The 13,316-nt window shown below is 39.1% G+C and overlaps 2 protein-coding genes across 3 annotated transcripts; both read right to left on the bottom strand.

Moving 5' to 3' along the window:
- Positions 1-324: 324 nt before the first annotated feature.
- On the bottom strand, positions 325-9,586 carry LOC131329608 (DNA topoisomerase 1 beta-like). Of its 2 annotated transcripts, XM_058362832.1 has the most exons (15): positions 7,954-9,586; positions 7,578-7,772; positions 6,449-6,529; positions 5,282-5,341; positions 5,046-5,140; positions 4,787-4,943; positions 4,558-4,683; positions 4,206-4,286; positions 3,872-3,962; positions 3,651-3,784; positions 1,559-1,627; positions 1,373-1,462; positions 1,053-1,156; positions 804-972; positions 325-708 (listed from the first exon to the last, which is right to left on the bottom strand). In XM_058362832.1, the coding sequence occupies exons 1-15, from the start codon at positions 9,499-9,501 to the stop codon at positions 640-642; spliced, it is 3,069 nt and encodes a 1,022-aa protein (XP_058218815.1). In that variant the 5' UTR covers positions 9,502-9,586; the 3' UTR covers positions 325-639. The 2 variants fall into 2 exon arrangements, with proteins under 2 accessions (XP_058218815.1, XP_058218816.1); XM_058362833.1 differs by lacking the exon at positions 7,954-9,586 and having other exon boundaries at positions 6,406-6,529; positions 7,578-7,718.
- LOC131329610 (probable long-chain-alcohol O-fatty-acyltransferase 1) lies at positions 9,439-13,238 on the bottom strand. Its single transcript, XM_058362835.1, has 2 exons — positions 12,174-13,238; positions 9,439-9,564 (listed from the first exon to the last, which is right to left on the bottom strand). The coding sequence occupies exons 1-2, from the start codon at positions 13,194-13,196 to the stop codon at positions 9,550-9,552; spliced, it is 1,038 nt and encodes a 345-aa protein (XP_058218818.1). The 5' UTR covers positions 13,197-13,238; the 3' UTR covers positions 9,439-9,549.
- Between the last annotated feature and the right edge of the window lie 78 nt (positions 13,239-13,316).

Below are 13,316 nucleotides of genomic sequence, written 5' to 3' on the forward strand. Positions count from 1 at the left end.
TAGCACTATTGATTAATAGCAGGGCTTAAATCTTCTTAAGCTAGTATATTAAACGATACGAGTGTGGAAATTAAAATAACAAAATTTGAAAACCAAACTGTTGTAAATCGTTAGATCTCTCAACTTTTTCATCTTATTTTTAATTTCTTATTCAAATTCTTGATTCGAATATAGCAATCGAAAACAATCATTTCTCTTCTTTCTTTGTTTGTTTGATTTGGGGAAGGACTCATTCAGCTGCATACTTTTCAAAATAAATGAAAACGGGTTTCTTTATGCAATGTCATGGAATTCAGAATAAATATGTATTGTTGGGAGTACAAGTGGATGAAAATCAAAGTACAAATAAAAAATCAACTGGATTCTGTATTCAGAACAACCTAAATGTCAGTAAATAAATGAAACATCTGCAAGTCTCTTGCGAAACAATTCTAATGGCAGCTCTTAGCGCCGTTGGTAGACTTTTTTAAGGGGAAAACTCACCCCAAAATTTGATGAAAAGGTTGAATACAACAACAACTCTCCGCTGGAATTATATCGAAAAATTGGAATAATTCTCAGGGGGATGTAGACAAAGGGATTAAAGCGGGTTAGAAGGTTCAACATGGGGAAGTACAATGTGCTACAATAACTGAAACCTCAGAATCTGAAGTTGGGATCAACTTCCATTGCCCAAGTGAACTTTTCCAAAAGAGACTTGTTGAAAATCTGCAAGGCAAAGTATAGTAAACGAAAATCATCTTGTTGGAAGAAGCGGGAATTATCCCAACTGGAAGAGGAAAAAAATGCAAAGCGGTTCACACCTTCTCAATTGGAACTTCATGTCGCTTGCACCAAGCAACTGTGATCCTAGGATCAAGGTAGTTGATCTTGGACGTTCCCAATGCCACGGTTTTCAAATCTTCTTTGGTCTCCTTATCCCGCTCCATTTTCGCGATCCTTGCATTGGTTTGAACGATCTTCCTCTCCAAACTGCAATGTCTTATTAACTCCAGTGAGGCAGTATCCAACAACAAGGCCTACCGCAAAAACAAATGAGATCCAGTGCTTACACTTCAGGGTTCAGGTTCTTCTTTGACTTCCCATCAGAAGTCTTCAATGGGGGCTTCCCTTTCTTTGCTCTGGCTAAATCTGTTTCAAGCTCATCCAAAATGCCCTACAGCCAATAGAACAAAACCTGAGAAGCCACAAACATGATTATACCATAAGATAGACTAAGTACGAAGCAAGAGCATCACAGTTGAGAGAGAGTAATCTTCTCTAATTACGGGACTCCCTTAACTGTGATCACTCAAGCCCAAGGCAGGGCATTGGTCCACCCCTGTGGGCAGTTGAGTGATTCATTCCTAGAATCCAAAAAACTTGTCATTACCTTTAATTCATCGATCTTCTCATTCAACCTTGACATTTGTGCAGAGTGGGACTTTGAGACAGTACGTTGATGATTACAAATTATAGCAACCTACAAAAACAAAAATAATATCAGAATTTTCATAAACAAACTCATAAAAAACATTGACTAGCTCATCATAATTTCCTAGCAATAGATTTCCTTTACCTCCTTGTTCGCGTGCTGGTAAACTACAACTTTCTCAGCTAAATCTCCATCCTTTGTTTCCTTACTCAACTGCCATCAGCCAAAACAAAAAGTTAAGACAGAAACAAAACACGCCATTAACAATTCAAAGAATGCAAATGAATCCTCTGATTAAAAACTTTTTTGCATGTGTAAGGCTGAAAGACAGAAACAAAAGTAGACATTTTACACCTTAAACCAAACACATATTCACGTATCCTATCATAATGGGCTTTCGAAGATTCCATAAACGATAATAATCCATAACTCATTTGTTGATTATAGAAATATCATATGCTTATTAAAACCAATGATGTCATACATCCCGTGGACTCTATGATACTAACAGTCTCCATTGTCATCAATGTGAAGCATTATTCAAATTGCTGTAGCCAAAGAATAGAATGCCCGCATGCAAAATACGTGATCCATGTAGCTGGCTAGTACTTGGGACAAAGGTTTAGTCCGTTTGAAAGCATTTGCTTCGCAACTATAAAGTCTTTGACGTAAATTAGCTACTTTAGATAAACTCAAAAAAGTAAAATCCCAGACCTTACGGAAAAGAACAAATAAGACGAAGGGTAACTCCTAAGGTTTAAATTTGCAAAAAGCAAGACCTATCTTGTAGACCAGAATGGACTTTTTTGACATAAATTTGACAATTATCCACTTTGGTTATCGAAGAAACATGGAGACATCAGACATCGTTCTTCCATAGATCAAGAATTTCCATGTTTGGGAAGTTTCATGATCATCCTAACATCCAATAAGAAGGCTTTCAACTATTTCTAACTCGCAATACTGACACTAACAATCGATCGCACAGTTGACCATTCAGACCTTCAATATGTATTTGTAGATCTCAAACATGGATACAGTGTCCACCCAGTGCTATACTAAGGCTGGCCTTACAAGGAAAGCAATATGGTTGCAACAGCCCTAGAGATATGATTTACTCGAGGAAATGCCACGTCAGGCACACAAACAAGATTAACAGGCCCATAACCAGATACACCTATCGTCACCACTAAATGAATCATTCACACAGCTCTCCCTTTCTAAGTCCATGGCACAATGGTGGATAGTTCCAACACATTACTAATCAAGTGTAGAAGTTCAGGAAGAACCCTAACTAGGACAATATTCATTGCCTTCTGTTTCAATTGGTCTTCGGTACAGCCCACACAATACACAGATTTGCTTTTATTTCCACCATGTGACGTTGAAGTGTCCAGAACGAGGAATACCGCCTGTTTTTGAAAACAGTTGTAATTACATCTCTAGAGAATTGATACAGTGGAGAAAGCTTGGGGTAGCACGCAATAGGCCTGGAAACATGGGTTTAAGTGAGGGGATTAGCACAATGAGCTGTTAGGGCAGAAAGTTAGGTGCTTATTCAGTCCACCCTTCCAGGATTCACAGGACCAACACTATGAAACGGTTGTTCATAGAAACCACAGAGAAACAAGAGATACGCTGGTTATCACTCATCACAAGATAAACTATGTAAACAGTCTCGATCTCTGCCGCAGATGAACTTGTAAATGTATTGGACTTGGTGCATCCAAATGTGCCTTCAGATCACCCTGAAGTTACCTTACGAGTCAAAGAAAAAGAGACTGGAGGTGATTTCCGTTAAATGTGATCCTTTAGCAAAAGAAAATTGTTAAAACTCCTCACAAGAAAGTCAAACGACAACAATTTCTTTTCAACGTAACAGAAAACATATTTTCACAACTCACATTCATCAGAATTTGGCGCCTTCACCCTAGTACCACATTTTCAAACAACCTGCAGTATCTAATATACGGACAACAACTTGGCAGTGTCCCATATTTCACAATTTGATGGTAAGAGTCTGAGAACCAAGACCTCACTATGAACAGCACTTTTGTACCCAACTTAGATTGACACCAAACCATTTATTCCCGTAAAACATGATCTCTTCTTTCAGTCTTGGGCGCTCTTGAAGTAAGCAAGCTTTAAGAGATGGGCTGGTTAGGGCTAGATCCTGGCAGGTGCTAGTCAGTAGAGCTAATAACTTGGGGTGTGAAAAGCGAAGTTTAAATCTTACCATCTCATCCAATGTGATAGATGCATTATATGTGCGGAAAACTTTTGCTGTGAGGCCAGGCATGAGTTCCTTCAGATGAGCATTCAATTTACCCGTATCCAGCTTGTCAAATAGATCATCACCACCACTTTTTCCTGTTAAAAAATATGAAGAACAAACTCACAGGTCCTGACCATAATATGCAGAAAGATACATTTTGATACGTAAGGCAATAAACTAACCAGTTCTGAACTGCTGAATTGCCTTAAACACAGGAAGTTCAACTTTAACCTCATTCTGGTATCTTATTGAATCTTTACCCAGGAAGTCAAACTGAAAAATCAGAAAAGAAATAGATCTGTAGTGAACTGCAATTAATTGACAACCTGCATGGTTAATGCTTCTGGCAGCTTCAAAATACTCCAAGAACTAATTCCAGTATCATAGCATAAAGGCCATCATGAGTCAATCAAAACTTGAAAACCTCAATACAGTAACCTCTCAAAATTGTAATATTAGTTTCACTTCTGCTGCCACCAAATCCAGTCTTGCTATCTGGATGTTAATATTGTATACCTTCAAAGTGTCTGGAGGCATTGGTTCTACATTTCCCACTTTCAATGTGCAGCAACCAACAGTATCAGCTTCTTCATCATCCTGTAAAGCAGACCAGACAATGTTATCTATAAGTATCATTCAATTTAAGAAAATAAAACACTAGTAGCATCCGCCAAACGATCTGCATCACTATGTTTCCCACACAGTGAAGGTATTCAGATCCAATAAACAGGGGCAAGCCTTCACCAATTACCCCGTGCGGCGTGCAGGCATACTCAACAAACGCTTCGGGAGGATAAGTAAAGGGTCTTCCATGAATAAACAGAAATTTATAAGCACAAATAGAAGAAGACATATACAAACATCATACCTTCTCATTGCCTGCCCTTAGAGCTAGTTTATCAATAAGATAGGTAGCAACAGCTATTTGCCGTTTTGTGATATCCTTACTTGCAAAATCTTTTTTATAGGCTGATCTGATGCCTTGTATGTAATCCTACAATCGGATACTCAGCATTAGACAAGAAGTTACTGCTATTTTTTCCAAGACAGAAGTTGGCACTCATTGAATACTTGTAGGTGGAAGTTTATATAATAACCTTCAAAAGCCTTGCTTTCTCATATTTCTCTTTGTCACTTTGCCCTTTCAAGGAACTGCTAGGTGCCAAGAACACGTACTTAAATTCCTTTGAATTGATTGGATCAATCCAAAAAGCAAGCCATGTAACCGTGTTGTCGTGCCTTATTTCTTTCCATCTGCGAACGTCAAATATGTAGAAGTTCATTCACAAAGAAAACATCTTATAAAAAGATAAACCTTTGATCTTTCTCAAACAATATTGTGCCAGAAACAACCACCTTTCACCAGGCATAGGGCATTCTGGAATTGGGGCATCTTTTCCTATATTTATAGTAATGTCCCTAGGCCGAATGCGTTTTTTCAGCTTACCCATCTGAAGAACAAAAGCCAAAAATCACATCAAGTACTGAATTGAATTGAACTTGACAACTGTTGACAAGTACTGTAGATACAGCTACAGTGTATCAAATATTCCATTTCAGAAGACTTAAGTGCTTCAGAATTTGTATAGAACCTTCGGGTGCTCTCCACGGCCTCGAAACAACCCAGGCGGTTCGACTCTGAAGTTCCCAACCTGCAGTTTGGGAAGTGATCATGAATGCTAGGAGGATACTGAGAGCTACATCCAAAGCAATGCCACAACTAGCATAAAGAAACATTTCAAAGGACCCGCAACCCAACGTATCTCAGGATATGTTTGCATGGCAGGTTTCGAAGAGCATAAATGGGAACCCAGTACCAACTACCAAGAATCTCATCGCTAATTAGATACATAAATCAATACTATGTTATCTGGATTAAACATTTCTTTATGGGAAAATGGTTGAATTGTAAATCATAGGCTCCTGTTTTCTTTTTCTATCTTTTTTGTTGACACTAGAATTCTCTAGCCAACCAGAAAAACAACTCTTGAATATTCTAAGAATGTGGATCGTCTTCACTCTTTCCATCCAAACATACCCTTACAACACTGAAATGCAGAAACTATACCGGGACTTCCTTTAGTACACAACAGAAACACATGTATTTTAGATAAGGGAAACAAACAAAAACATAATAACATTTACACATTTTACAAATCTCAGGACATAATCACTTGTCTATCGTACGGTCGCATGGTATCTATTATCAAAGCTGAAATATTAAAGAAAATAAAAACAAATTATCAAAGCTGTAATGCCTCCTCTACGACGTGAAAACAATTTTATGGAGAAGGAAAAAAGAGCTCATTAGGCATGAAAGCAATTCTCCAAAACTACCTAAAACACAGGATGTGTCCATATGTCTCGTAAATCCCCAAAACGAAAATGCACCTATTTATACCTTGAGAGTTTCCAATTCAGAAAAAAGTTTCGCAGAATAATTGTCGACTTGTCAACCACCTAAACTGAAACTTACCAATGACTCACTTGATTCACTTCAAATTGCTTTTTCAATCATGGCACACTTTGGAAAAGAGGAAACCCAGATAGAATAGCCTGGGGCGGATGGGGGGTGACCTAAAATAATCATGTAATCACCAACTCTAAAATGGCATCAACTAAAATTACTAATGTGGATGGTAGCAAATTTATCATGTAGTATCTGAAGTTGTAACAAGAAATTAGTAAATTTCAAATCCAAAGAAGGCATAAGCACCCAATATTCCAAAGCATGATGGACAGTCAAAGCGAGCGGTAACCTTCTCTTTGACACCATCAACGATAGCCCACATGTACTTCTCCTCTTGTTGCATTTTTTCTTCTCTCAAGGCCTTCTTCTCCTGCATGAACAGAAACTCTCAGATTGATAAAAACTAAAAGTAAATGTAAATCAACTAAATACTTCTCTGCACAAATGAGACAATTATATAAATGTCAGTAAGAAGTAGCAACAATAGGTATCCTGTGAATCTGTTTTACCAAATATCTGAATCTACCACACAGCAGTAGGGGATCATTGTGTAGGCTCTATTAACAGGCATCATTAAGTTAAACTGAACTAGTACTTGTCAAGAACTTATAGAGAAAACACTGTCAGAGTACAACAAACAGGATCTTAAGAATTAGGATGATATTACTCAGGGATTTGAACTAGATAGGTATAATCGATAGTGTTAGGTGTAGATGACTATAGAGAAGTTTCTTGTTCACCTATGCTTAAAGGTAGTAACTTTTCAATAAAAAACAGAAGATTGTGTCTACTAATTGTGATTCTCTGAAGGATACTGTTTGTCCTCTGTGCAAACGTGTTCTGGCTTGGTAAAGAATGATGATTCTACACAAACAGTTATTGCTTTGAGCAATGCTGGACACTTGGATAGCCAAGTGTTGGAACATGCACTCGATCCAGAGAGAAGCCATGGTGTGCGAATAACCCCGAAGATGGGTCCCTGCCCGGCCAAGCCCTATGAACACCCTGATAACAAGGACCGGTAATTGTACCGTAAATAGAACACATATTTCTCAGTCTACATATTTGTAGAATCCAAATGGTAGTAGGCAAAGAGATGCCTGGAAAACAGCAAGAAAAATGACAAATGAACGACTATATCTTGCCACTGCAAGAATCAGAACAAAGGGGGGTTCAATGAAGCAGGGGAACCACTTTAGATGGGGCTTGAGTTCATAAAAGCAAAATACTAAAATTTACAGAGCCTACACTGAGTTTGTTAAATGGTGAATTCCGAAAATCAAACCAAGAAAAGTTGGAGTATTTTGTTCCGATGAAGATTTAAAAACAACTATTTTAAGTGAGAGTTTCAGTTTCCTTCAGAATTCCAGTACCCTTTTGCATCACAAAGCCAGAAAGTTTTCTAGCAAGGAACTTACTTCTGCACTCATTTGCTTCTTCTTCTCCTTTTCCTTCTGATGCCAGTCATATATCGGGGTGAAATCACAATCTTCCAACCTCTGAATTACATGATTTTTCCCGAGAATTTTCTTCCAGTCACTCATAAAATTCTCTTTGAATTTAGATTTGGTCATGTATTCTGTATCTAACATCACTGCAAACATAGTTGCAACCTGCAATAAAATTCACAAATAAAACAGACAATCCGGACCTGAGGAAAAAAAAGGTGAGAACGGATACAGCAAAACCTGCATGGAAAACTACGCAGTGACCAAAGCAATGAGGAGAAATAAAAAGCTATACATTACAACAGAGAGAGAGAGAGAGAGAGAGAGAGAGAGAGAGAGAGAGAACCTCCTCTTGTTCGGGAGTCAAATTAACTGGTTGGCCCTTGTAGAGCATCTTAACCCCATGAGGCTTGTATGGAGGTGGGAAAATGACACCATTGTGAACAAAGGTAGTCCATTTTTGCCCTTCACCAGAGCCAGGGGGCACCTTTGACGACTTGGAGTGTGCTGATTTTTTCACAACTTTCTTGGACTTGGTACTCTTTTTGAACGAAGTCGAAACAACTTTTGTCACCTTCTGTTTTACAGATGCCGATTTTGTACCTGATACATTTGCCTTCTTCAATCTCTCGGAAATGGGAACATAATCATCATCATCCTCATCTACCTCTGATTCTGCTTTAATGGATACTTGCTTATCAACGATTGGAGCAGATCCATCAACAAGCTTTGGCCTTTTAACTGAAGACTGACTTAAAGATTTCCTGCCTGATAAAATTGCCATCTGCAACCTCTCGGAAATAGGAACATAACCAGTACCATTCTCATCTACCTTTGGTTCTGCTTTGATGGATACTTGCTTACCAACGATTGGAGGAGATCCATCAGCAAGCTTTGGCCTTTTAACTGAAGACTGACTTAAAGATTTCTTGCCTGATAAAAGTGCCATCTGCAACCTCTCGGAAATAGGGACATAATCGATACGATCCTCATCTAACTTTGATTCTGCTTTCACAGACACTTTCTCTGAGGTAGGAGAAGACCCATTGACAAGCTTTGGCCTTTTATTTGAAGGCTGACTTAAAGACTTAGCCTCAGCTACAGATCTCTTGTTCAACAAGGTAGAAGATTTTTTAACTTGGTTGTCTATCATGGTAGAACCATTTTGCTTAAGTTTTGGTGCCACAGGTTTATTTTCATCAAACACATGGGACTTGCTTCCAGATGGTCCTGCATTTGACTTGAACTTATATTTTGAGGACAAAGGAATTTCATCATCCGAGTCTTCACCTTTGACTCTTGGTGTTTCAAGTGGTGGTGAACCCAGAGTAGAAGTGTTTGGCTCTTTGTTGGTATTGTTTGGACATACCTTTGGTAATCCAGCAGAGAGTCTAGCACTCAGTGGCTTATTATCTTCTAAATCCTCAGAATCACTATGTGGTTCTCCAGAACAATTAATCATCTGCTTCTCCTTCGTTATAGCAGATGATGTATTTTGTTGCGACATATGGTTTGACTGATCAGCTACCAAAGTTGACACTTTTAAATCAGCCACTGGCTTCTTCACGAGAGATGCCTTAGCAGATGAAACTGAGGTTTTTGGGCTTGGTAAAGAAGATTTTACTGCTGACCCCTTGGCAGATGAAGTCGACTCTTTTGGGCTTGCTGCATGAGATTTCACTATTGATGCCTTGCTAGATAGAACTGGCATACCCTTCTGGGAAATGGAGTTCAGACCATTGGAAGAACGGACTTCAGAGACCTGCTTCTTTAACTGTACATCATGCCTTTGAGATGATGACTTCGTTGTTTCCGAGTGCAAATGATTTTGCTTTGAAGTGGTGCTACTGCGCCTGAAAACTAGGGGCACATCATCGTCATCAACCTCGTCCATCACCTTTTGTTTCACATAAGTCTTAACAGCGATCGTCCAATTGGCATATTATGACATCAATTTCTGAAAGCATAACCATTATGTTCTGTAATTAGGGGAAAGGAGTGCGTAAAATATATTACGTTAGGAACATTATCAATTATGCAAAGTTTCCTTATCCTAAGATAAACATGAAAAAACCACAGACCCCGGATGTAACCTGAGAAACTATAATATCAACAAAGGACAGAGCTATAAAACCCGAACTGAAACGAAGGACATTCGTGGAAGAAAATACAATTCCAAACTCAAAAAAACTTATCAGACCCCTTCTTCCTTTTTTATTGGTCAGGCCATAACCCCAGACGAATGGTTTGAACCTTAATTATTATGGTAAACATTAGACCATTAATACTGCTGCAGATACTTAACACCATATGTCATGAAAAACATGACAAGCAAAACACTGCTTCAGGTTACTTAATAGTTAATACCTTGTATTTGGAGATAAAAACCACCCAAAACCTGACGAGGACTGAACTCTTTAGGAACTGCAAAACGTACTTTTTTCTTTTTGTCACTAGATCAGCCGATTGACAACATCGTGTAAAGTTTTGTAACCTATTACCTATGATCAACATCTCGGCTACAAATAAGTCTACTTGTTTCACTTGATATAATACCACCTCGACTGAAAAGTTTTCAAAGGGAAGATTCCAGAGTGTTTCAATTTCCAACACAGCAGCATGCTGCTACCTTGCAAAGGGGCTACATAAATATCCAAATGGCAAATACTCCAATCAATCTTATGTACATGATTGCAGATAACTTGAGCTGAGGCAAGTTGCAAGTGACAGGGAATCTCAAGGTTCCACAACTAACCATGAGGGGATGAAGTTACTGATCTCATGATATGCTTGATGAAATCAGCATGAGTAAAGGCGATTCTGCTTCAGATGCACCCATTGTACATTGATAAACTATCATCGCCACCTAATTAGTTGCAGGTTCAATACAAACAAAAAGAACTTCAAACAAAGAAAAACATATAGAGTTTGTTTGATAGGTCAGAATGCCTATAAATTTCCACAGGAACCGCATTTGCACCATTTGAATACAACACACGGGGAGGGACAGGACAACGTATCGATTGGATAACCAATCCCATAAAACATGGAATACGAAATGTGTATGCTTTGGCAATCCATTCACCATAGTTGGGTAAGAATACATATCAAATTGGATTATATTTCCCTGAATCAAACATGCCCATAGAGAAAAAGTCCCTGTTATATACACTCCGATAGAAAATGCTCCAGTCGGAGGATTTTTTCTTCTTATTTTCTGATAACTCAAGTGTCGGGCGAACTTATGCATACCTTAACTAATCCAGTCTGAGGATATGATAGTTCATCGGTTTAAAAACAAAGTAATGTATCACTACTTCAATTATCCAAATATGAATTTGATGCCTATATAAGGAAACAAATATATCACTACTTCAATTATCCAAATATGAATTTGATGCCTATATAAGGAAACAACGTTTTCCAACATACAAACCTAAGTAAGCTTTCCAGTTTTTCAAGGAACAAACCCTAAAATCGAACAAAATGTTGTTTCTTCACAAGGTGACGTCTGACGAGGATATCTTATTTTTGTTAACTCAGGTGTCCGGACAAGCTTACAGACACCTCGACTCATCCAGTCTGATTACTACTTCAGTTATCCACATATTTCTATACATACAAGGAAGACAAGATTCTTTACGTCCCAAAACCGAAGCTAGTTCTCTGGTTAAACCCTAAAATCGTCGAAAATGCTGTTTTCCCACAAGGTGACAAGTACATATGTACATAGTATATATCTATATATAAACACAGAGAGAGAGATTACCAATGCGATAGAGATGAATTGAGGGGGAATAGGTCGGATCTATATGAGGATAAAGAGAGAAGATTCTGATGAGTCCTCTCGAAACAGGTAGAATGCGGAGAGAGAGAAGATTGGATGTGATGATGGTATATAGATATAGAGAGAGAAAGAGCAGTTAAAGGTGAGCAGATGAAGTCCACAAGAAATCAACTCAACCCACCAGAACTGAGGAATAGAGATAGGTTCAGTCTCTCTCTCTCTCTCTGTCTCTCCCCCTGCGTCGTTGTCTCAGGGATGTCGCGACGCCGAACTTGACCGTACCGGACCGGACCCCTGCACAGACGCCAACGCTATTGTTCAAAGTTCAGACCCGACCTAAACGATCAAATATAATTTGGCCCAGATAAAATGTTGGACTGGGCAGTCCAGTTATTTAGACAGTTCGGCCCAGATAAAATTTTGGACCAAAAATATTAGCCTTTATTGTACTTCAGATTTTTCGACCTTTTTTTTTAGTCTTTTTCGTCATCCTGTATGAATCTTTTTCAATATTAGCCTATGTTTATTTATACTTATTTGATTTCTCTCGTCGAGACAAAAAATGTAGCGTAAAAGTTTGACCCAAATCTTGTAAAGATCAAGAGAAAGCGATAACAAAGACCTTGCCAAAAAGTCTCTGAAAAGTTAGGCCAGACTCACCCTTGATAGTTTAGTTTGTCACCGGCTAAATTGAACCAAGTATTGAGCAAGTTTCGATTGCAAAAATAACTCAAAATTTATAATGGAAAAACACACAAGCAAGCAACAAGATATTATACATGAGTTCGCTTCATTTTCATGAAGTCCATAAACATTTTGAACTCATAAATGGCTCTCGCATCCACGTTATTCCTCATCAGTGGTGGAAAAAACAACCAAAAACTGGTAGCCACCACGAACCCGACCGTCAACGGCCGCGAAACTGCCCAGTGCAACTGCCACCGACCGGGCAACGCCCTCTCCACACCCTTCTCCGCCGCGACACCCACCCCGTGAAGCACGAAAAACCCGGTAATTTCCCACGTGGGACTCACATGCATCACGTAAAATAACAACAGCTCGTGCATTAAGCCCGATATGAGAAAAGTCGATAATACCCCCAAGAGTTGGGCCCACTGTCTGCCCAATACCCCCACCGTGCCTGCCCACACAGGTTTATACACGGTGTGTCGCATGATATTCGTTACGGTGAGGTTCCACCTCCTCCCCCAGAAATCTTGGAGGGATGTTGCCAAGTAAGGCTCATCGGACGGCGGTTCGATCTCCCGCCCCAGCAAGACGCCGACGTTTGAAAATGCAAAAAGAATATCAACCAGTAGAAACACTACCACACAGTACAGAAGAACCAATACAATTCCATGCTGTATTAATCTTTCTCTGTAATCATGTAAAACACCCATCAACAGAGAAAGAATCACTATTTCAATGGCTAAACTTAGAGCCAAATTTCTGGGTTTTGTTGGGATTTGGGATTCGTGATTTTGGTTGGTGATTCTAGTGGGGAGACAAGCAAAGGTGATGAAGAAAGGGAGGGACTTTGGTGGGTTTGATGAGAGGGGGCCCAGGTCGAAGGAGAAGAGGAGGAGCTTCAAATTTGCAAGCCAAGTGATGCCGGTGATGGCGGCGATTGGGAAGACGCAGGTGAGGTGGAGAGGGAGGATGGTGAAGAGAGAGAGGATTGGGAGGAGAGAGAGGAGTCTGTACTTGCCTTTGGGGATTCTTGAAGGTATGAAGTAACAGTAACAAAGTGATGCTGTGATTGATAGCCATATCTTGATTAACTTTTTGATTTCTTCTTCCATCTTTTTACTCTTGAACTTTGGGAGGGCTCTCTTCTTCTTCTTCTTCTTCTTCTTCTTTATTACAATAGTTTCAAGCCATTCAAGTTATTGCTGAATTCTGATGATTGAATGCTTCTCCAT

The sequence above is a fragment of the Rhododendron vialii genome, chromosome 6a (assembly GCF_030253575.1).
Source record: "Rhododendron vialii isolate Sample 1 chromosome 6a, ASM3025357v1".
Lineage (NCBI taxonomy): Eukaryota > Viridiplantae > Streptophyta > Magnoliopsida > Ericales > Ericaceae > Rhododendron > Rhododendron vialii.

What these genes read in the sequence shown, in the direction of transcription:
- LOC131329608 (XM_058362832.1), bottom strand. Translation starts at nt 9,501, where the DNA reads ATGGACGAGGTTGATGACGATGATGTGCCCCTAGTTTTCAGGCGCAGT. An exon ending in AGAAAGCAAGGCTTTTGAAG is followed by an intron (nt 4,684 to 4,786) that starts GTTATTATATAA and finishes ATCCGATTGTAG; the next exon opens with GATTACATACAAGGCATCAG. An exon ending in AGAAGATCGATGAATTAAAG is followed by an intron (nt 1,157 to 1,372) that starts GTAATGACAAGT and finishes TATTGGCTGTAG; the next exon opens with GGCATTTTGGATGAGCTTGA.
- LOC131329610 (XM_058362835.1), bottom strand. Translation starts at nt 13,196, where the DNA reads ATGGAAGAAGAAATCAAAAAGTTAATCAAGATATGGCTATCAATCACA.